At 41.2% G+C, this 25588-nt stretch overlaps 1 protein-coding gene across 6 annotated transcripts in view; it reads right to left on the bottom strand.

Moving 5' to 3' along the window:
* The window catches only part of myom2a (myomesin 2a), a 48345-nt gene that overhangs the window by 21816 nt on the left and 941 nt on the right, over window positions 1–25588 (bottom strand). For 3 of the 6 annotated variants that reach the window (XM_054778143.1, XM_054778148.1, XM_054778145.1), the window contains exon 1: window positions 2598–2704. Coding sequence is in view for 2 of the 6 variants with exons in the window: in XM_054778141.1 (XP_054634116.1) it covers window positions 22840–22988 (149 nt within the window). In the remaining 4 variants the exon portion in view is untranslated. Of the gene's footprint in view, window positions 1–2597; window positions 3089–22839; window positions 22989–25588 lie in introns of those variants that run through there. The other 3 variants (XM_054778141.1, XM_054778142.1, XM_054778147.1) reach the window with 3 other exon arrangements.

Genomic DNA, 25588 nt, shown 5'->3' with positions numbered 1-25588 from the left:
TTTGCGGCCCGCAGCTGTTTTTTTTTTTTGGGCTCGCAGCGCATTATAAATCTATCATTTAACAAAAAGTTAAAGTAAAAAAAAATTAAATTAAAACAACAGCAGCAAAATTGGAAAAATCAGCAGTAATTTTACAAAAATAAAGTCAAAATAGTTAAAGAAAAATGTTGCATGAAAAAAAGACACAATATTATGACAATGCTATTCTATTCTGAGTAAAAATAATGTCATTTTGTAGCATCATGTTGAAATATTAAAGAAAAAAAATGTATTTTGAAAAGTCATAATATTATGAGAAACAAACAAAACAAAATGAAGGTCAAAAATTAGGTTGCAGAAACTGTCATGTTACGAGAATAAAGTCAAAAATTATTGGAATAAAGTCAGGATATTATGAACAGAAGAATTTTAAAAAAAGTTGAAATAGCTGAAAAAAAGCAAAAGCAGAATGGAAAAAAACTGCAGTTATTTTACGAAAATAATGTCAAAAAATATTAAGGGAAAAAAGACGCATTCTAAAGAGAAAAAACGGTTGCAATGTTACAAGAATAAACTCTTAATATAATGGGAAAAAATTAATGTAATTTTAGTAGCGTAGAGTTGAAATATTAAAGAAAAAATAAGTTTTTTAAAAAAATTCTGTAATATTATGAGAAACAAACAAAACAAAATAAAGTTAAAATAAAATTAGGTTGTGAAAAAAAGTTATGAGAATAAAGTCAATATATTATGAGAATAAAGTCATAATAAAAGTAGGCAGGGTAAAAAGATGTATTTATGAGAATAAAGTCAAAATATTATGGGAATAAAGTCATAATATGACCAGAAGAGAATTTACAGAGACTATTTCTAAAATAAATATTTGGAAAAAAAAAAAAACAAAACAGCAAAAGTGAGAAAAAATAGCAAAGACTGAAGTTGATACTAAAAGGCTATTTCACCTACAGTATATCACAAAACTACGATTTTTTTCTTGAAATATACTCTTCTTAGCATATCTACATGTGTTGTTTTACAAAATATCAAAGTGGCCCTTGCATCCTTTCGTCTTTCACTACGCTGGGAAAAGTTTGGACACCCCTGGTATAGACACCATTTTTGTACTATAACATTGAATGTGATGCAAATAAACCTGTAACCTGTGTTCTGCTCACAAAGAATTATTTGAGGTAGTAGCGAATGGACGAATCTTATGTATGGATACCATAATAACTATAAAAATACTTTATTTATATACCGTAGAACTTTTGTTTTTGTCAATAATTCGTCAATAATCCAACAAAAGGTCAGACAAAAACCAAAACGTACAAAAAACAAATACATTTTCCCATAAAAAATAATGCTAATCCAATTAATCAGTTCCAAACACTCCAAAACAACATTAACAAAAAAAAAAAAAATTTTAAAAACAATAATTATAGGTTTACTGTAAACTTCAGCAGCAGGTACAATCATCGTTACACACCCTGGCCTGGCTCACTGTCTGTTGTGTATCCCTCTAAAACTGTTCCTCCTGCAACCTGTGTTGATGGTTCCTACCTTTACATTACAATTCTATTGTAACAGACGCTACCTTCGTACTATGCTACGACTTCTTTCTTTAATTCAAATAGTGTTTCTCACCTTCTTTACCAAAGTACTGGTACTTGCAACTTTTTTTTGCAGTCACATTTTTTTTTAAAGCACAGATTCATCTCACACTCATAAATACACAGTGCTCCTAAAACTCCACACCAGCATACGGTTGCTCTGTGCTTATTAGAGGAAGGAAGGCGACTGATAAAGAGTTGTTCACCATTCTGTGTGTGTTTTATGAACAAATAAACCACCCATACAAACAGAATAACGATTATCAAAGGATTCCCGGGCTGGAATCTGTCTGTGGTGTCCCAACTCTAAAAGAACCACTATCCATTCTTCACAGAGTCACCAACGTGTGGATGCTTTGTTTGGGCACTCAATTCCATGGACTAGTTTGTTAGGGGCACTGTTTGGCGCGTATGATAACCGAGGCTGTGTACAAAAATCGAGACAAGATGTTTACAATTATTTTTGCCAAATACGAATCATACAAAAACCGGGGCGTATGAAAACCGAGCTTCCACTGTACAATATTTAGGGAGGTGGGAAGACAGGCTGAGAGCACTTGAAATGTTTCACCTTACAACTTCACACTGCTCAGCTATGAATAGCCTCCAGTCATTAGGCTTGTCCACCATTAGGAAAGTGGAGGGTAAAAAGGAGTCATTAACAGTGGAAAGTCCTTATGTTGTTGAATTACATGCATGAATCCCTCTTTAACAATGGATTTAACTTATCAAACTCAAGTGAAACATTGTTTTTACATACTTCCGCTCTGTAAAGCGCATTTGTTCTTTTGTTCTTGACTGAGGGTGAGCCACCTCTAAATTCGTGGATATGTTTAAAACAACTGTAGATGGACATTACAAGTTAATCAACACAGGAAACAAGTGATCTGTCAGGAGGATTTAACAAACACACACTTCAGTGATCCCGCTCAGCTGCTACTACAACAATTGTTCTGTCCAAAGATTTCAGCGTCCATCGGGTAAATTGTGCCAAAAGAGACTACTTACCCCAAGAGATTAAAAGAGCGCAAAGCCGTGGCGGAGCAGGCGGACGTCGCTTGGGAAGCACTTGCTGATGGTAACAAAAATATTAGACTCTCACCGGAGGCATGCCGTTCAGCCTTCCACCCCATGTATGGATGCACCAGTGACTATATATAGCATTTACCTACAAATTCTGCTCTCATTCAAGTTGGGCAACCTTCCTCCAGAAACAGAATATTTTGTGACTCTTTGAGGGTATTTATTATTGGCCGTTATTTTTAAATGAGCATTTTTTGATGGCATTCTAATATTGTTCCTCACTAGTAATTATCATCCTCATATTAAACTGGTTCTTAGTCCATGCAATACTTTCCAGTAGGTATGCCACACATAGTATGTGGTTATTTATTGACTTTTGAAGTTCAGAGATTGTTTGACAGAAAGCAAAGCCCCTCAGTGAAAGACTAAAGAGACCTTTTTAGGTTTCTGGGGGGCGCCTTTCCTCCTTGGCTCAACACTTGTGGGCAGCAGTCAGTTATTTTTAACTCCAACTTCTCTGATTCAGTAACAGCCTCACGTCTTACTGTACAACAGCTCCTGTTGCTATTTTCACTCTCAAGTTTATTCAAAGAGAAAAGTGGCCCCAGATATGTGGGGAAAGTGTCTCCGATGATGAGCAGGTGGCTCCATCTGGCCCAGGCTCATACAGTATGGTCTCGGTTAACAGTGGAAAAACAGTGTAATGATCATGCCAGGCCAGTAGTTGGCAATGTCACCTTGTAAAGAAACACGACATGCATGCACATTGCAGTCTTTATCAGCATACAGTATATGTGAGTTTACATTAGTCATGTGAATGTGTACGACACATTAGTGGTGCGGTAAATGGAGACTTGGACGGAGAAGCACTGTGCTCCATCACTGTTGTATCGCTTGTCTACAATGAACACTTAACTCTTATGTTTGGTTTAACACATACTGTACATATACACACATTCTGATCTTAACTCAGACATGATTTAAACGGCTCCGCAGTGCAACACTGTCCTCTGCTGCCTACTCTGAGCACTGCACAAGTTCTTGCTGTTTACAGGCATTTGGAAGCCAGGGTCTCCTCCAGTTGCTCAGTAAGATAAAAAAAAACAACTAAAAAGAAAAATGGTCACCATTAGTTATCACAGGTGTGAACAATTGCAGTAAAAATTCCATCTAAAAGTAATGAGAAAATAACACATTCTCCAAACCTGTAGAGATCTTGACAAGGATCTGCTATTCCAGGGGTCTTCAATTGAAATTGAGTAAGGTTCGTTTATGCACAGCAGAGGTCCGATCCTTATTTTTCTAGCTCATATGAACATCAAATGTAACGAAACCCTGCACATCACCCTACAACACCTACAACCTAAACTGCAAAAGAGGACCTAATTTCACATAAATAAAAATCTGACTATTTAAACAATGAATGAACACAAGAGGCTTATTTTGAAGTTAAATAAAACTGCACCGGTTTCAATTTAATAAGTGTCTCTAAACAGAAAAGCTGCAACAGTACATCCTTTGGATGGCTCTGCACCAAACTCAAGGGACGGAGTGGGTGGCAAGTCACTTTTGATGCACTACACTGCTGATGGGGACGTCATATAACTTCATGTCAAAAAATCCCAACTATCCCTTGATAGTTGATATGATTCAAAAACGATATATTTTAAAAACAGAACAAATCAATACGATTCGATACAGTGTACAGATGATACGATTCGATGGTTACATTTCTTGATGTAAACATTAATCTTACATTATAAAATAAAGAAGCCAATTGTATAAAAGTGGCATTCTTACAGTATTTTCAAATGTGTAAAAGAGCACATCATATCCCCAAGCATGCTGTAAGACAGGGGTCCCCAACCACCATGCCACAGAAAACATTCAGGCACAACGAAAAAAAACACAAAACAAAATCAAAAAATAATATTTGTAAATAATTACATTAAATTTTATTTAAACGGACATGGAAATATGGGCTATTACTTTATTCAAAAAATAACATTCAGTTAGAAATCCCCCAGTTTTTGCATGTTTAATACGAGCGGCGACTTGTTTGACCCACTTTGTTCGACGGTCCTTGAATGCACCATCTAACTTTCTCTCACGCTGCACACAAATGGGACTACTAGCCAGACTACTACGTTTTTCTTTCACCTCATATTTGGTCCCAAATGCTGATACCATGTGGGAATGCATAAAGGTAAAATTTGATGATGTTATTGAGTGCTGATGTGCATATTTGTGCAGTGCACCTCTCTGAAAAACAAACTCCAGGCTCATACTGGTGGATGGTGGGTCTGTATTCATTTCACGCTTTTAATTTGATGTTGTTCCTGTCATAGTTTTAGATGATACATAATAAATAAGATAAATCAGATTGCTATAAAGTACAGTGGGGCAAAAAAGTATTTAGTCATCCAGCAATTGCTCACTTAAAAGCTGAGTGAGGTCTCCAATTTTCATCATAGCTATACCTCAACTATGAGAGACAAAATGAGAAAAAAAAAATCCAGAAAATCACATTGTCTGATTTTTTAAAGAATTTATTTGCAAGTTATGGTGGAAAATAATTATTTGGTCAATAAGAAAAGTTCATCTGAATAGTTTGTTATATACCCTTTGTTGGCAATGACAGAGGTGAATCGTTTTCAGTAAGTCTTCACAAGGTTTCCACACACTGTTGCTGGTGTTCTGGCCCATTCCTCCATGCAGATCTCCTCTACAGCAGTGATGGTTTGCGGCGATTGTCAGGCAACATAGACTTTCAACTCCCCCCAAAGATTTTCTATGGGGTTGAGATCTGGAGGCTGGCTAGGCCACCCCAGGACCTTGAAATGCTTCTTACGAAGCCACTCCTTCGTTGCCCGGGAGGTGTGTTTGGGATCTTTATCATGCTGAAAGAGCCAGCCACGTTTCATCTTGCTGATGGAATGAGGTTTTCCCTGAAAATTGCACGATACATGTCCCCATTCATTCTTTCCTTTACACAGATCAGTCGTCCTGCTCCCTTTGCAGAAAAATAGCCCCAAAGTATGATGTTTCTTCCCCCATGCTTCACAGTAGGTATGGTGTTCTTTGGATTCAACTCAGCATTGTTTTTCCTCCAAACACGACAAGTTGAGTTTCTACCAAAACGTTCTATTTTGGTTTCATCCGACCATATCACATTCTCCCAATTCTCTTCTGGATCATCCAAATACTCAAAATACGCAAAAATCAGAAGAGCCTGGACATGTACTGGCTGAAGCAGGGGGACACGTCTGGCACTGCAGGATTTGAGTCCCTCACAGCATAGTGTGTTACTGATGGTAGCCTTTTCACTTTGGTCCCAGCTCTCTGCAGGTCATTCACTAGGTCCCCTCATGTGGTTCTGGGATTTTTGTTCACCATTGATGATCATTCATGATCATTTTGACCCCACGGAGAGAGATCTTGCGTGGAGCACCAGATCGAGGGAGATTATCAGTGGTCTTGTATGTCCTCCACTTTCTAATAATTGCTCCCACAGTTGATTTCTTCACACCAAGCTGCTTACCTATTGCAGATTCAGTCTTCCCAGCCTGGTGCAGGTCTACAGTTTTGTTTCTGGTGTCCTTTGACAGCTCTTTGGTCTTGGCCATAGTGGAGTTTGGAGTCTGACTGTTTCAGGTTGTGGACAGGTGTCTTTTATACTGCTAATGAGTTAAAATATGTGCCATTAATACAGGTAACGAGTGGAGGACAGAGGAGCCTCTTAAAGAAGTTACAGGTCTGTGAGAGCCAGAAATCGTGCTTGTTTGTAGGTGACTAAATACTTATTTTCCGTCATAATTTGCAAATAAATATCTAATAAAAATCAGACAATGCGATTTTCTGGATATTTTTTTTCTCAATTTTTCTCTCATAGTTGAGGTATACCTATGATGAAAATTGGAGACCTCACTCATCTTTTAAGTGGGAGAACGTGCGCAATTGGTGGCTGACTAAATACTTTTTTGCCCCACTGTATGTATGTTTTTCTGACGTGTTGAAAATCTTTCTTGTTGACTAGCTTGCGCGTTGGTAATTCTAGCGCTGCTAATGCTATTTAGATCCATTCTCGTCTTCAGCCATGGTCACATTGACACAAGCCCCTAGATAGCTGTCCTCGGCTATGCCTGCCGGTAACTAGCAGCTCGTAACCCCAATTTTAGCTCACAGTTCAAAGCAAAAAAATCAGCCAAGAGATGGTTCGTAAATAACAGTAAAAAAAAATTAAAGCAGTGCTCCAGCAACTTCTCACTTCTCTCTGGCAGTCAACGTACTCCGTACACAAATCAACTCCCGACAGTAGGAACAAATAACTTTGGTTGTGTTGCGAGAGCCATCTGCCAGGGCCTTGAAGCTACACTTACCATTCAAAATAGCCTTTTCTTTCTCCATTTCTGCTCAATATTGTACATCCTTGTGGCTCCACATCCACTGCTGCGTTTCCTCAGAATACGGTGCAGGCTGAGGGTTGAGCAGGACATGTGCACGTTAACGCGTCGTTAACACATTAACTTTGACAGCTCTAGTATATACTTGTAATAGTAATGATAAAATTAATCTAGGATAACATTTTGGTCATTTTTTGATTGATGATTTAACCCTGGATATTGAGCGGGGGGCAAAAAAACTGACAGGAATATCATGGTTTTATTGAATGGCTCGGATATGAAGTGTAATTGCATCCTGTAAAAATGATTTGCAGTGGAAGCAATTATTGATGTGCTGTTTGTGAAATACGTACACAATTTCTGCTACACAAATAATATTGACCAAGTACAACAACGTTGGAAATCTAAGTCTTGTTACTAGGGTTGTCCCCATATAACTTTTTCACTTGCAATCCGATACTGATATTGCAGCCTTGAATATCAGCCGATACCGATATCAGCATCAATCAGACATACTTTTATTACTTATTTTGTAGTGTGGAATGTTAGGCTGAATTCCAATTCTATCCCTTACCCCTTATTTTAGCCCTTACCCCTAGGTTTTGCGCGTTCACAAGAATCAAGTGGCATCCCAGTTCTCCTCAAATCAGTGTGCTAAGGGATGTACACAAAGTGAAACCAAGTGCGGTCGGGGACCAGACTTGAAACGTAGGGGAAGGCTATTACACTCCAGCAGCAGAGCGGACACCGAAAGAAGCATATAAATCTAAGTAATTAAGCATAATTATTGATTTTCACAGTTTTTGCCATGTTTGGAATTGTTGGTTTTTGGTAGTTATAAATAACAGTGATATCACTGCAATCTATTGAATTTCATATTTATACACAATGATTACATAGCCACCACATTAGCCTGTTAATTGTAAGTTGTACACTTCAGTATATTACTGAAGTGTACTGTGACATTGCCGTTTTATATTAGCTATCTAATTACTCATGTAACGCAGCACATTGTAGTGAAGTATGTTTGCTGTGAATTACAGCCACCCTAGTCCACCAACAATTGTCATGGTGAGATATGGTTATTGTATTCAGCATACAGTATGGATGGTCAGGAAGTGAGCTAAATAAAAGATGTAAACAACTTGGCCATATGTGGAAAGCACACCAGATTACCAAAGTTTATTCAACGTTTGGAATATAACGTTGTCCCTTCTATTGTTTTTTACCATCACTCAGTTTTCAGCACACTATTACTATACTACTGTTAGTATAATTATTGTATTTACAATGAGTTAATAGTTCTACCCCATCAATTATGCTTATGTGTCATTCCTGTAGGAGACGCTGAGCCAACTGAAGTCAGAAAAAAAAAAAAAGCCAACAGTGTTCCATTTACACAACTGACCTGTATATTAAGCAAGCTACAGCGATATTGTTATTGTAGCAGCTAACACGAACACCTATATTTATCTGGCGGAGTAACACGATGCCTCGCTCGTCTCATTGTCACTCACAACGCCTCAAGCCACTGCAAGAGTGGATACTACTGGCTCTTAATTTCACTATGAAGACACAACAAGATGCGCATTTGCTGTGAGCCTGAGGACTGGAGCATTTGTCTTGTGCTGGAAGACACAGCCATCCCAACGAGAGCGGACATTGTAAGTGTTGTTGCTGTTTTTAGTAGCATTAGCTCTATGAGCTATGACGCGCTGAGGCAAAGATTGGAATCGACTGCTCGTATTGGAGTGCCAGTATCGGAGATTTGAGATGCACGCCGATATAATCCAATATATATATCTGATATCAATATTGGACGGGGACATCTTTATTAATTATACAGTATAACGACATCTAAAAATCATGTGGTCTCCAAATCATCACGATTGTTATCAATGACAGATATTACGGTGAACGCAAGGTTTTATTCGCCACTATTTTTTATGAATTCCAAATTTTACGTTTTTTTACATGTTTTTTATGATGCACGTGGCAGTGATTGAACACTACAAAAGATACATTTTCAGTACACCCCACCTTTAAACTTTGACTCCCTTGTCAGGTTTTAGTTAACAGGTTCTGAAAATGCGTCGTCTTAGATAAGCACGTGATTTCATCAGTTTGAGCACAGTGTTTCCAAGCTTTGGCAAATCAGCGGTAAAATCATTCATGTACAAGAAGTGAGGAAAGATCTGCTTTAACTTAGGGCTCGGCTATATGAACCATTTATGTTGTATACAATATATATATGCAGATATTTTTTCCAGAAAGTGAGTTTAGACAAAATCAAAGTCAAATATGCGAGCAAAGTTGTTTCATTAAAATTTCAAAAATCTTAGAAAAGTATCCGCTAAAATAAAATAGTCCAGTCTCTTTTTAAAATAAATATAGAAATAGTAAAATACAATCATCAATCTTCTTTATAACAAACCTTAGAGATGCTCAAATCCTCAGCTAAAATCCCAAAAGCACAAAAGAACAAAATACGACATAAAGTGTCCTGTTTAAGAGAAAATTTTAAATGTCAAAAGCAGCAACTCAAAAATATTTGGGGGCTTTTTGTTGGTTTAATGCCTGATTACACATGTCTTTAACAGCACTAAGGGTACAATTAGCTCATTGTCTCCATTTTCCACAGGATGGTGCGCCATCATTTATATGAACTGGGTTTGTAGTTTTCTTAGGTTTATCTTTCGGTGACATCTCGAATATTGTTGGTCAGTTAAATGTGCCTTAAATGTAGCCACTTCTCGGCCTGGTGTTTGCCGCAGATGGTGCGGAATTTCATCTCCAACAACTGAAAAGCTTGAACACTACAAGTTTAATACGGCATTTGATCAACAAAGACTTTGCAAAGCATGGTGAGTTTTTGTGGCTCGTGAAGCAGCAACAGTCAAACGGCTGCCAACAATGAGCAAATAACCCAAAAAACAATTGAATTCATCAGGCTAGATCACCGGCCTTTCTCCAGGTTCCACCAACTGCTCTCTCACTTGGAGCCCCGCTTTGTGCTACCTGGAAGGAAATATTTCACAGACGTAACCTTGCCAGAGAAAGTTTCACAAGTGATATATCTTCTCTTGAAAAAGGTATGTTTTTGTTCCTTTTTTCAGACTACATAGTCAGTAGAATAAATTTTACAGTTAATCCATGTGTTTGTTATCGGAATCGGTAGCAAAAAACCCTGAAACTTTTCTGTTTGGAATTCAACACTGTGCCTACTTGTTCTTTCCTGGATGATGAGAAGGCCAAACAACAATGCTTATCAACTTTGAAATATCATGCCTCATACTTGAAGTCGCAGTTATAAAGTACTTTAGGAGACATGGTGCGTTACTTTTGACCGATCAGAGATTTCACTTTTAGTGAAATATGAACGTGCCCTGGTCCTCTCGGTGGCACCAGCACTGAGCGCGTTTGTGGTGGGAATAAAAGAGATTATTGGAGCGTGATAATGTGCAGAGAAGCGAGTTGCGGGGGCAAAGCTACGTTCACCTTTCCAAAATTAAATATGGACTTTTGGAGTGCGTGATGAAGTTTTACAGAAATAAAAGACAATGTTAACGCTAATGCAGATGTTGCTGATTCAAATTGATTATTTAATGGTTTGATGTGCATAGTTCCTATTGTCAGTGCATTATTATCATTATTATTATTATTATTATTATTATTATTATTATTACTACTGCTACTGCTAATGATCCAAAACATTGTAAACCCACAAAAAAAGACAAAAAAGGCTTTATTTTGGTCCTTAGTCTTCTTCCTGTGTGTTTGTTTGCATGACAAAAAGGTCAACTGGGAAGGTCACCCTTAAGCAGAGGGTGGTTGTCATGGCTGCTTGTCCCTCCCCCTTCCTCTTTTATTTTTAAGCACGGGGGAGGGGGGAGGAGTATGGGAATAAAAGAAGGAAATTCTAAATCCCAGCAGTGACACGTCAGAGGGTTTGCACGCCACTGAGTCAGCGTCACACTAATACGCAAAGTGTGATAATGTAGGCAAAGGGGGCGGGGCCGAGGTCACGTCACACCACATCAGTGATTGGAAGAAAACTTTAACCCTGACTGCTGATGAGTGTGTTGCATTCAACACTCACATTCATCACATTTAACATTGTTCCTCTGTATTTGAAGGAGTGGAGTGTTTGTACAGTTAAACTAAGACCTCGCCGGCCATCTGGGTGTTCAGTCTTCTGACTTCAACATTAAAACGGAGGGACTGATGTTCATGTTATGATATCTGAACAAATGGCTGAACGTTCCTTCATCCTGTAGTTAATGCTGCAAGTGATGCTGCAGGAAGCGGAATGATGACATCATGGTGTGGACGCTCTGCCCCTCTGCACGTCCACTCCCGGGTGCCGTGGCAACGTGGGAGACGTGCCGGCTAGGGGATCACGAGATGAAGTTGAGGAGGGAAGAGTGAAAAGGGAGGAGTAGAGAGCGTTATCATGTAGATGCAGCTTCCTCCTTTCCTTAGGTGGGTGGGAGGGAGAGGCCCCCCTTCCCTTACTAGCCCCTCCCTTTCTTCCTGAACTCAGCCAATCAGAGCACTGTGTGGGGGCAGGGCATAGTGAAACCACCATTCCAGAGCTGAGCTGCTGCATGTCCCGACCGCTAACAGGGACCCTCAGAGGGAGGGTACACAGTCAAAGCCAGCCTCTCTGTGCGTGAGTTTGTGTGTGTGTGCGTGTGTATACGTGCGTGCGTGCCAGTCACAGACTAGCAGGCACGACCACTGCTGCCTCTGCACTCCGGCTTCACCACACTTCACTTTTCACCTCTCCTTCCTCCAGCATACAGCCCGGGCCATCTTGCTCCTCTGCAGCAGGCAACAAGAGATAGGCAAGGGGGAAGAGACGGGACAGAGAGGGGACGTCAGGCTTCCTTCGGCCACTTCTTGACAATCTAAGCGGCTCGTGGACGCAAAGTGCAGGCAGGATGATTGCGGCTCAGCTCCTGGCCTACTACTTCACCGAACTGAAAGATGATCAACTCAAAAAGGTGTGTGAAAGCAGCTTACGGAGGTCCGCTAGTGGCGGTGGAGCTGTGTAAGGACACGGCAGCCATGTTAACGTTAGCTGCATGTCAGCAGAGAGCCTGTGGGGCGGGTTGGCCGGGGGGAGAGAAGGATGCAGCATTTGGGAAGAAGCGGGGGAGGGGAGGAGGAGGGCAGGATGTCTATCTGAACGTGATCACGAGGGAGTGAGGTGAGAGGTTAGCAGTGCAGGAAGTGCATGTGTCCTTGACGAGGTCTATGTGGAGGGCTCCATGTCTAGTCTGAAGCTGACAGGTGTCATTTTGGCACTCATTTTGACTCTCAACGCTTTCTCGTGTTTCACTTATTAGTTCTTGTTACCGCGACACACATCTTCCACCAGTGAAAATGAACTGTGTAGAAAAAATCTTTCAACAGAACTGACCTTGCAAAATTAGCCGCTGGTTGTGTGTGACGACATACCGGCATGGTGTTCCCATGGGGATGAAGGGCCATGGGCGGGGCTTGTGGTGACTTTTTAATGTCATGTATGATGTCACAGTGCAGCTGATGCACGTGCCTTTAATGAAGTAGGCTACTGGGACAACCAAAGCTAGCAGGATGTCACGTCATCCCATGGTAGTAAAAGTCCCTGCATATTAATCATGGACTTATTAGGCAATGCCTATAAGTTGTTACGTGTTTATGTTTAGCGTAGCCACAAAGACTCAACATTTATTAGATATATCTTTACCTAACATCTAACATTTACCATACTGAATATTTTTAAGTCATATCTTGTTTGTGGTTTGGCTGCAAAAATTGTAATGGGTCAATAGAACAGGAGTGCTTAACTGTGGCTTGAATTTAGAGAGAACGTCAACATTAAATTAAGCACTGTGACACAGTTTAATAAATCAACATCACGGTGGACAAGCAGCTCAAATATTATTGTGTTGAATGCTGCACGAAGTAGAAAGTGAGCTGTGTGCTGTTTGAGCCGTCACATGAACAATTGCGTCCTGAGCAATGTTAATGAGCAGCTAATAATAGCAACACCACAAAGGTCAACTTGATGACACAAATGTGGGGACTGTGTGTCACAGCGTTTATGAAATTATTGTTTATATGACAATAAAACTCTTGAATCTTGTTTGACTGCTGCTAAAAAACAAAAACAAAAATCTCTGAATGACAATGTTTCTACAAGTCCATATTTTCTTGAACAGTTTAGGTTCATGTGTGTTTGAGGGGCTCAGGTACTCTGTTTGTTGAGCGAATCAAAGTATTGAACAACAAAGATCAATCCCACTACTCTCTAATATAATTCGTCAAGGTGCCCTAATGAAGAATAATAATGCAAGCTTAATGGTCATATTTCTGCATGTTCAGCATTGCCACAGCGCTGATGTATTGTTTTTTTGAAGTGCTTCCGAAATGTATTTACATGTAAGAAATACAAATTAAAATATTTTTACTCCAGGAGGCAGCAGTGAGCTACACTATACTTACATGTACAGTAATTTAAATAAGATACTCTTTGGCATGTGACCCTTGTCTCTGCTGCCCCCGAGTGGTCAGGGATGGAATTAACCAACTACTCACTGCTTATGTGTGTTTGCTTTTTCAGATCGACAAGTACCTCTACTCCATGCGTTTCTCGGATGAGACGCTGAAGGACATCATGAACCGCTTCCGCAGGGAGATGGAGTACGGGCTCGGTCACGACACCAACCCCACCGCCACCGTCAAGATGCTGCCCACCTTTGTCAGGTCCATCCCGGACGGTTCAGGTAGTGTGCATGAGGACATAACAGATATGTTGTTAAAAGGATGTTTCCGATCTTAGTAAGTTTGCTTTATCCTTGTAAAATAAAACACTGAGTCGGTAATTTGATTCTTTTTTCCAGAGTTTTTCCATTAGTTATAAATGTATAAAAGGAGGAGTCTTAAATTACATTTTGAACGTAGGAAATGTACCTTTATGTTCAGCAAGAAACAGAAGACATTCATTTCATAGATCTGTACCTGTATATTTCATAAACATTTCAATTAGGTTTTGACAAATTATGTGAAGAAGCATAACACTCAACATTTAAGTGTTAAACACGTCACTCGTTCCCACACCTGTCAACATTTGCATTTGTAAAGAAAGGGCGTTTTCCGGAAAATAAGGGAAATTCCTCCCCCCGGAGCAAGAAAAACTCTCCGGGATTGCTGTGTCTCAAACGTGGACATCGTCACCATTGTCAAGTAAAAAAACCTGGGAAATTCACAGCAAACTATTGAAAACGGGAGGTCAATAGGAAAGAAGAACAAAACAGGAGGGTTGACAGGTATGGCTCATTCTGTTTAACTGCTCACCACCGCCCCTCCAGTGGCTACCTGTATGAATTGCACAGAACAAATCTAACATCAGCTTTGAGAGAGATGTTGCGTCATGATGATATATACCAGAGTTTTGCATAGTCATCACATTCAACCTCTGCTACATTGTCTGATGGCGGTGCAGGTGCACAGTCATGCCAATTTCGTGCGCAAGCGTTTGTGCAAGCAGCATGTGCGTTAAAGTGCACACACACACACACACAGATTCACCCCGCGTCTATCGGCCTGCAAAAATGTGCTGATGTGTTAGCATGGTGCTGGTGACATAAGCCTTTTTGTGGTCACTATTGTGTTGAGGGCAAGCTCACGGCCACGTCAACTCCTGACCTCGCTGATATTGCTTCAAGTTCTGTTTCAATGAAACAAACGCATACTTGTAAGGACTACTTGAAAAACTACGGGACTGTCCTGTACTTAATGCAATGTGTGAGTCTTGCCATAATCTTATTAATCTTGTTAATAATCGTGTCGATTTTGCATACACTGCAAAAACTACATTTCAAGAAAGAAAAAATATCTTGTCTAACCATTGTCACATGAGAAAAATAATCTTATACAGTCATTATTAATATGTTCCAGAATGTCCGACCCAAACAAAAACGGACTCTAACCAAGACAAGTTTTCCCACACAAAGTAGTATACTGTAAATCCAATTAATCAGTTCCAGACACCCACTAATTTTGACACAAAACAATTTTATGTGCAGAAAATAATGTTTAATCATTAGTTAACATCATTTTATGATATCATTAGGGGCTAGCATGTTGGCCAAACAGTCATGATATCTGGAAGATCGGGTTTGAATCTCCGTTGGTCATCGCTGTGTGGAGTCTGCATGTTGTCCCCGTGTGTGCGTTTCTCAGGGTACTCTGGCTTCCTCCCACATTCCAAAAATATGAATTTTAGGTTAATTGGAGACTCTAAATTGTCCATGGGTATGAATGCGAGTGTGAATGGTTTAACTGACGACCAGTCCTGGGTGTACCCTCCTCTGGGCCAAAGTCAGCTGGGATAGGCTCCAGCATACCCCTGCGGCCCTAGTGAGGATTAGCGGCATAGAAAATGAATGGATGGCTGGATTTTGTATAACAGTAATACTTTCTGAAGCCTGCTGTTTCATATACAATGTTTATCACCTCTGCGGCAGACGTCAATTGCTGGTCAGACAAGCTGAGGCCCCGACAGGGCCAGCGGAAGCCGCCTGACACATTAAAAATAGCCTCAGGTTACAGCGGCTTGAGGGAACACGCAAAGGGCAGAGTTGACAAGACAACCTGACAAAATTTGAAAGGCAGCAACGACAGACATGATGTTGGTTGAGACTACAATTGTTTCTGACCTATGGAAAAAGATGACAGCTGTGTCTCTATCTCGGATGTGTTCAAGCTGCGGCAGCTGTCACCAAAAAAACCTTTATATTTACTCCGGTTTGCTTTCCACAAATCTACATTCATATGTTGACATCTTCCAATGTTGTCATTGTTGACAGAAAAGGGGGATTTCATAGCTCTGGACCTCGGGGGATCCTACTTTCGGATCTTGAGAGTCAAGGTGACGCAGGACAAAAAGCAACCGGTCCAAATGGAGAGCCAGTCCTATGAGACCCCCGACAACATCATTCACGGGAGCGGGACACAGGTGAACACTAAAATGACTTATTCCTGAGATGGACTCCGGTCTTGTTAACTACCGTACACTCAGTTTTTATTAGGGGAAATAGTCCTCGGCCCTAGCCCTCATCACTACACCAAAGTCTTCTACCTGTTTACATTCTTGTGACCAATAGAACAATCTCACATTCACAGTTTGTTTGGATCCAATTATTCCTGACAGTACCCAATACAGTCTCGTTATCTAATGTGGATTCAAGTCTCACTGACTTAACATAGACAAAGGTAATTAACGCATATTCTGGTCTTGTTAGCTAATACAGACATGGGGTTCTCTTAACAACCTTCAGTCAAACGCTCATTAAAACCAGAGTGGAGCTCTAAGGAGAGTGACGTCAGCTCCTTGACCTCCAGTGAACTTGTGGACAACAGCTGGCAGCCGAGTTGCAACACGATCACTAAAACACAAGAGACGGTCTGGTGTTGTGCGACTGGCTCACAGCAAACTTCCACAGACAGAATAGTGACAGATGCACTTTCATGAAACGACAGCTGTCCCAAAAAGTAACGTGATATAGCAACGAGTTAAACAATGAGTGTGTTTCACGGCAGAGTGCTTTAGTCACATGTGAAAAAAAACTATAGGTAAAGATTTCTGCCATCGCAATGGAGATTATCAAACACCTGTTTGCTGTTGAAGTTACTCCAAACAATAAGAGCTTCTCATGTCGGAGGTTTGAAAACTTTATGACATAATGCTCATAGATTAATATGTAAAGAAGATTTTTTTTTAACCAACGCATCATTTACATCATGTAGAGTTTCCCCCTTACTATGCCATATTGTAAATGTTTTTTCTCCACAGCTTTTTGACCATGTGGCAGAATGCCTGGGTGACTTTATGGAGAAACAGAAAATTAAGGACAAGAAGCTCCCTGTTGGATTTACATTCTCTTTTCCATGCGCACAAACCAAACTGGATGAGGTAAACATTGCCAAAGTAATGACTTTTTGGGAGTACATCTAAATAAAATAAATATGTCGTGTGGAGGCCAAACCTGAATTGTGGAAGTATTAGACAAATCTGACTAACTGTGATTAAAATGATTTATTTACAGGCTGTCTTAGTGACATGGACAAAAAAGTTTAAGGCCAGTGGTGTGGAAGGCATGGATGTTGTAAAACTTCTCAACAAGGCAATCAAGAAACGTGGGGTAAGTTTCACTCATCCAACAACTGAAGCAGCAAAGAACCAACTTTTTAAATTTAATTAACATCTTGGTGTTTCTCAGGACTATGAGGCAGACATCATGGCAGTGGTGAATGACACCGTTGGCACCATGATGACGTGCGGATTTGACGACCAGCGCTGTGAAGTGGGCATCATCATAGGTAAGCCTGAATTGTTTCGACTGAGAATAGAACATAGCGCAAACACCGCTCCTTTCAGCAGCATGAGCACTAATCTACATGTGGGATGCCAACAGTACCATGAGCCCAAACGGGCTTAACCAGGGTGATAGTCAAGTTCTGCAGCTCTACTGGTCCCTCTCTATGTGATGTATGTTTTCAGGAACAGGAACCAATGCCTGCTACATGGAAGAAATGCGTCACATTGACCAGGTGGAGGGCGACGAGGGTCGGATGTGCATCAACACCGAGTGGGGGGCCTTTGGGGACGATGGCTCTTTGGAGGACATTCGCACAGAATTTGATCGTGAGATCGACAGGGGATCCATCAACCCAGGAAAGCAGCTGTGAGATTCTGTTTTTCTTTATTCTGACAAGAATTCATGGTTTTAACAAATAAACATCAAGGTCTGTTAGAGTAGGTTCAACAGGTCGTTATTTGCCTTCTTCATTAGGAGGCTTTTTGAAAAGTATGAAGGAAAAATAGAATGGCTAATAAATAATAAAAAAAATATACTATCTCCTTGGAACGACACACCACAAAGCCAAATGTTTGTTTCTGCCTAGCTTTGAAAAGATGGCCAGCGGCATGTACATGGGAGAGCTGGTGCGGCTCATTCTGGTCAAGATGGCCAAAGAGGGTCTGTTGTTTGAGGGCCGGATAACCCCTGAGCTCCTGACAAAAGGGAAGATTGAGACCAAGCATGTTTCTGCCATTGAAAAGTGAGTGATGTGTGGTTATTGTACCATATACTGTGAGAATACACAACATGAGTGATGGTGATGATGCTTCTGCCATCAGGACGAAAGAAGGGCTAAAGAAGTGCATGGAAATCCTAACGAGGCTCGGGGTGGAGCCCTCTGATGAAGACTGTCTGGCCGTGCAGCATGTGTGCACCATTGTGTCATTCCGCTCAGCAAATCTTATTTCTGCGACACTGGGGGGCATCCTCTCTCGTCTTAAAGAAAACAAGGGCGTCGCTCGCCTGCGCACTACAGTGGGCATCGACGGGTCTCTCTACAAGATGCACCCGCAGTAAGAGAAGACACTTAAGAAGAATTTGGATTGTAGTGACTGAATCAAGCCTCATTGATGAGGTCATCTCCTCTGTAAACAGGTATGCCCGCCGTCTGCACAAGACGGTGCGTCGCTTGGTGCCAGACTCAGACGTCCGCTTCCTGCTGTCAGAGAGCGGCAGTGCCAAAGGTGCTGCCATGGTGACAGCGGTGGCGTACCGCTTGACAGAGCAGTCACGACAGATTCAACAGACCTTGGCCGAGTTCCGGCTCAGCAAAGCCCAGCTGCTAGAAGTGAAGAAGCGGATGCGGGTGGAAATTGAAAGAGGCCTGAAGAAGGACACCCACAAGGAAGCAACTGTCAAAATGTTGCCCACATATGTTCGAAGCACACCGGATGGAACAGGTGATTCATGTGCAGGCAAAGGGAGAAATTGTGGCAATGAATCATTATGAAACTTGGAATTCCAAGTCAACTTAGTCACGATTTCTGAATAATAAAACCAATACAATGAAGAAAATATTTTCCTTGCCATACAGAGAACGGAGATTTCCTTGCTCTGGATCTTGGAGGGACAAACTTCCGTGTCCTTCTGGTAAAGATTCGCAGCGGGAAGAGGCGATCAGTGGAGATGCATAACAAAATCTACGCCATTCCCATAGAAGTCATGCAGGGCACAGGAGAGGAGGTAACACCTTAACTACAATTTCACTGCATTAGAAATTGGAATTAATCTGTAATGACTGTAGAATGGTCTGTGGAAACTGCTTGTCATTTAAGTGCTTCAAGTGAGGAAAGACGTGTAATATAGCCTCATATCCAAATCTTTTTGCAGCTCTTTGACCACATTGTGCACTGCATCTCTGACTTCCTGGACTACATGGGGATGAAAAGCGCTCGTCTGCCTCTGGGTTTTACATTCTCCTTCCCCTGTCATCAGACTAGTCTGGATGCAGTGAGTTCCCTACAAATTATCTACCAATCTTTGTGGCTTTATGTTCTACTATAGTTTAGAGTGGGTTGCATAGTCCTGAGACAATACTATTCATAAGGCCAAAAACTAATAATGTTCCGTGATTGTCAGGGAATACTTGTGACCTGGACCAAAGGCTTCAAAGCCACAGACTGTGAGGGGGAAGATGTGGTGGAGCTTCTGAGGGAGGCCATCAAGAGGAAAGAGGTAATTTTGACTCTTTTCATTCTAACAGTCAGTAGGGTGGAACAAGCAGTCTTTCTGAAATGACCGAGATATTTTACTGGATACTTGAACTGTTAAACCCACGATTCCAGAGTGAGGCTTCCTGTCAACAAAAAGTGTCAATTTGCACAGTCAACTTAATAACATAAAGTGTCCTGCTGTCTTATTCTACATCTACATCTACATCATTCAACTTTTTCACTTCTGATCCGATACCGATATTGCAGATTTGAATATCGGCTGATACCAATATTGATCCGATATCAACACAAATCTTATATACTTTTATTTTTTAGTGTGGAATATTAGAAAAGCATGAATCATACATACTTTTATGACTTATTGTGTAGTGTGTTATGTTAGAAAAGGCTTGATCAAGTGATATTACTCAGAACAATAGTCAGCAACAGTAGGTATGAGAAATACTCACCCATTACTTCTTTATGCACGTGGGGTAGTGTTTCATCCGCAATGTAATGGCAGCTAGGCAAACTATAGCGACGTACGAGGTGCTCAATGAAACGTTTAAACCCAAGATTACTCACCAACGACAGGGCTCGCCTCTCTTTGGTTAGCTAATGACTTTTTTTCCCTATGTGATGCCACTTTATGTCTGTAATGAGGTTGGTCATACAGTTCTGTGCACTCAACTGCAACGTGTTTTTTCTGCCGCACGGCTGATATCATTCCTGCTTCTCGCTACTTTGTTAGCGTGCTAGCAAACGCTGTTGTTGTGATCACACAGGCTCTATCCAGGGTAGCTACTGGATAGAGGCGGTGAGGCAGAGTCTGCAATCAACTGTTTGTATCGGAGTACCACTATCAGAAATTTGAGATGCAGGACAATATAATCCGATTTTATAATCCTTTTTTTTTCTTTTTTTTTTTTGCTTATATGGGCCCGATATGAATATCGGATCAGAGCACCCCTAATTAACACCATAGTAGATTTGGTATCAGACCAATTACTATTTAAAAAAGACTAAGAAGAACTTTACCTGAAGCATACTTGTGATTGTTTTTTTTTTTTTTTTTTTTTTAAATTGTACAGTATTGCATGTAGGTTTTAAACCACAGTGTGCTCCCCCTCACATCTCATAGTATATAACACCTGCAAAACTCCTCTTTCAAGTAGATGCTTAAGTAAACACAAGTTTTAATTGACCAAAAAATTGACAATTTCATCTGTTGTTAATTTTCCGGTGACTTCTGTATGTTCAATAGGTCTTTGAAAGAACGACATACAAGTACAAAAACTCCAAACAAGTCTTCATCACAGGATTACTTTGACTAAACAGCCATTTCAGACATGTTTCCCACATCCCTGCCACATATCACATTGAGAAAAGACATGTCCTGATCAGTGTGTGACTTAGTTAAAATGTCATCACGTCTCACGGTCTCACGTCTCATGGCCTAACAGTAGTTTCACCCTTTTAGATGGAGGAGCCAGTAAGTATTCAATGACCGTTAATCGTTAAGTGCCAGGTAACGCAGCGCCAGGGCAGAAATGAGTGTGGCAACTGTTGTGCTGGCATGTTCTAACACACCACCCAGCGTATGAGTCTGCAGTGTGGGATCTTTTAACTGGGAATCATCACTGCAAAGACAAGGGTGCTCCTCGGTATTTGGTCTGATTGGGAAACACATGCATTGTGCTCAGTGTGGTCTGCAACCAGAGTGTGGTGTATAAATGCTCTTTTGGGTTGAACGGTGGAATCATCAGAAACATCTAAAACAACTTTGGAAAGACTTGGGTTTTTGTGATCATCTGATAAAGACTGTATTATACATACTTGGTCTTGCTGTCCAATAACACGAATACAAAATCTAACGCATGTGTTATGTCTACTTGTGGAAGTTGAACAAAACAGTGATTGTGGTCCAACAATTTGTGAAGCATCTTCTACTGTTGTTTTCTCTCTCAGGAATTTGAGCTGGATGTCGTTGCTATAGTCAACGACACAGTTGGCACCATGATGACCTGTGCATACGAGGAACCCACCTGTGAAGTGGGTCTGATTGCAGGTAAGCTGACATTAACATCTCATGTGTTAAAGACTTATAGGGGGGTGAGGCCAGGGAGGAGCTAACCTTGTTTGGTCTTCTCTCAGGGACGGGGAGTAATGCCTGTTACATGGAGGAGATGAGGAACATTGAGATCGTGGAGGGAAACGAAGGTCGCATGTGTGTCAACATGGAATGGGGAGCTTTTGGAGACAACGGCTGCCTGGATGACATCAGGACCAAGTACGACCAGGCGGTGGATGAGAATTCGCTCAACGAAGGCAAACAACGGTCAGGATGCGTTTCAGTATCTGACAGCACTTTCACGTCAAAGTTTCCTCACAGATGTTCTTCCTGATCTCTTTCAGGTATGAGAAAATGTGCAGTGGCATGTACCTTGGAGAAATTGTCAGGCAGATTTTGATTGATCTGACCAAACGTGGATTCCTTTTCCGGGGACAAATCTCTGAAACGCTGAAGACCAGAGGCATCTTTGAGACAAAGTTCCTGTCTCAGATAGAGAGGTGAGTAACTTCTTCTTGCTTTGAAAAATGAGCTTTATGTCACCTTCAGTTGTTTTTTTTCTGATCCGTTAATTTGGAGTGATGTTTAAGGCTAAGTTACCAACTCTCGGCAGTTTAAAGATGCTAAAGCGTGATGATCAAGGCTCTTGGCCAATCCTTCAAAGAGTCTGCCAATGCTTATCTTAGCTTTGCGATCTATGACCTCAGTGTGGACACAGGTGGTTTCCTCTCTGCTGGACGTACTGTACGGTAGCTTAGCGGCTAGTGTAACACTGTATGCAACAGAAACGAGAGCTGGTCACAGCTAAGCGCACAGGAGACGATCAAGCTGTAAACACTTTCATAAGGTCAAACAGTCTTAAGGTGCATAGTTTTAAATTGGACAACTCCCAGTGGACGGATTTGAAAATGAATCCCCTTAAACTCAGCCTTATGTTCATGGGCAACGTTTAAAATAATCTTAAGAATCATTTTATATATATATATATATATATATATATATATATATACATATTTATACAGAGAGAAAGAAACATGTTTGTCAATTTCAGTTCGGACACAATAGCGGACTACCGGGCAAATACTGAAAGTCTTCATGAATATAAAGCCTATAAATTGTGCAAGTATGCAGTACAATGCACGTATAAAACAGGGGAGGGTGATGCAGTGTCAGACTGTTTAAGCCTACCTTCGCCTCTGGCAACAGCTGTGAGGGATCCGGTGACTCTCCTGCTGTTGGCTGACCTTTGACATGTCCCCCTCGCCCACGCTCCACAGCGATCGTCTGGCGCTGCTGCAGGTCAGGGCGATCCTGCAGCAGCTGGGTCTGGACAGCACCTGTGATGACAGTATCATTGTCAAGGAGGTGTGCGGCACCGTGTCCCGCCGCGCGGCACAGATCTGCGGGGCCGGCATGGCTGCCGTGGTGGATAAGATCCGTGAGAACCGAAAACTGGACCACCTGGACGTGACCGTGGGTGTGGACGGAACGCTATACAAGCTGCACCCACAGTAAGGCAACTTTTTTGTTTGATAACAGAACAGCAATTTCAGGCACCGCAAAACCTCTCTCATTTGTGTGTTCTATTTTTCTCTTCCCCGCAGCTTCTCGCGGATCTTCCATCAAACGGTGAAGGAACTCGCCCCCAAATGTGACGTCAACTTCCTGCTGTCGGAGGACGGCAGTGGCAAGGGGGCCGCCCTCATCACGGCTGTGGGCTGCCGTCAGAGGGAGCTGGAGGCTCAACAGCACTGAGACTCTCGCCTCACCTTGGAGAATCGACCTGCTGCTCCATCGCCACCTTTCACCCGCCGCACAGCCAATCACCCCCACCCCAACAACCCCAACAGCCGTGACTCCACATCTGCCCCCCGTCCCCCAACAGTCAGGGTGGCTTGCTCCAAGCACAGCATACTTGCACCCACTTCGAAGTATTTATTTATACTGCACCAGCAGCTTTCTTGTGTTTGTTTGTACATTGTCCTGAAAAGCTTGTCCTAATGTGATCTACCTAACCTCCTTATTTGTGTGATATTAGTGTATTGCTAATTTTATTTTTATATGGAGGCAAATATATGACTGTATTTATATAGCTGAGGCCACTTTGGATCCCAGACGTTATGAGCATTTTACAAAACAAAAACAAGAAAATGCCTGAACTTTTTATATGAGAGCTAAGGCCGCGGCGTTCCCATGTAACTTCTAAACGCCGGACGTTTTCCCTTACGGAACCAGCAGAGTCGTTTTTACTGGTAGCAAAAAGGGCTCGCTGCAGAGACTTGAATGCACGAGTCACGGCTGTTCGATTCCTCCTCATGACATCACGTGCTAAGCTACTGACCCGCTGTTGTGTGTCTGTCCATGTACGTCACGTGTTCAAGTATTCCGGCGGCGCCGAGCAGGCGGAAGTGTTAGCATATATTTTAGAACTATTTGTGAACTACTATGCTTTGTTGTCGTGATGAATCCCGCCCCCACACGTGTAGAGCATCCATGCTGGGCCCAGGGAGGAGTGGAACAATACTGCGAACGCTTTATTGTGTATTTGTGACAGAGTGTACGTGTGTGTCCGACCTGTAAGCTTTCAATGTCCAAAGCTCCGTGGAGACTGCATGCCTTACACTCAGACCGAGGGGTCTTTCTGTTTGTTTCACATGGATATAGAGTTGTGATGGACACAGTGAAAAGTCAGTTAATTATTAAATTATATTTTGTTGTGGAGCTGTTGGTCTGCTGTCTCTGTCAACTGCTGCACGGCCACATCTGAAGCAGCAAACATGACCAATCAGTGTGCACTACAGTGAAAAAAACAACACCACACTAACCAACAGTCCTGGTCCAGTAGTCTTATCTTGTTATTGCAGACCGGTTCTCAAATGTTTCTAGGCTCCAAAATGATTATATTTATGTTGACATATATTTTGTACATTATGTGAAAAACGGTATCAGGCCCTAAGTGTTTATTAGGCACGCAACATTATTTAAAAGTTGTTGACAATTTAACTTTCAAAGATGATTGAACTGATAACTCATCTTGTTAACAGTTAGCGTCTACCACAGCCCATTCAGGCAGCAAACACGTCCAAAATTTAACATTATCTGCAAAATTCTTATAATTATTCTACTTAATTATAATTAATTTAAATGAGCTTCGTAATGACTGAACAATCAAACTCATAAAACAATCAAAGAAGGCAGATGTTGCTTTATTTGATTGTCTTGTCAGTCATACCTTAACTTTGCATTAGGATTGTGTATATTTGTCTTCATTATATTGCTGTGGTACTAACTGTAGATTGTTACGTAGAAAAGTACATTCCAGGGTCACCTGCAAATGGTTCTTGTCTATTTTTTACTCAGCCCTCAAAACCATCCTGCTAGCTTGAGGTTATTCTGATTTTGGATCAACATTTGCAATAAAAGTTGTTAGATTAGATTCAGCTCCAGAACCTTATACATAAGTTACTGTGTATATACGTTTGGACTTTTGTGTCACATGGTGTATTCAAGGGCTGCTGAACAAAGTGCAAAATCTCAACACTTGACAAAATCAGTGAAACAAGTATGCTGTACATTTTACCTGTGTTATCACGTATTTATAAATTATTACTGACTTAGGGTGAAGGAAATGGTTTCCTGCAGAGAAAAAAGAAATCGGACCAAAATTTGTGAATTTGCGGGGGGCGTGAAAGAAGTATTGGGAGTATATGCGGATCCACTGCGTCCATCATTCTCAGGTGATGCATTTAGAGAGAGACTCAGTTCTTTCGGACTCACTTGTCTGTGATTTGTCCTCCTCTTCAAATTCTTATTTATTTGTGTTTGTATAGCAGTTTGTAACACACGTGCAGGTTTTAAATGTGAACTAATGCTGCAAATGCATACCATTGAAACAACAGTCTTTGTCTTATTGTGTGATTTTTTTTTCCCCCCTCAA

The sequence above is a fragment of the Dunckerocampus dactyliophorus genome, chromosome 6 (genome assembly GCF_027744805.1).
Source record: "Dunckerocampus dactyliophorus isolate RoL2022-P2 chromosome 6, RoL_Ddac_1.1, whole genome shotgun sequence".
NCBI classification, from domain to species: Eukaryota; Metazoa; Chordata; class Actinopteri; order Syngnathiformes; family Syngnathidae; genus Dunckerocampus; species Dunckerocampus dactyliophorus.
The sequence above is the reverse complement of the archived record's forward strand: the minus strand, read 5'-3'. Positions and strand labels throughout refer to the sequence as shown.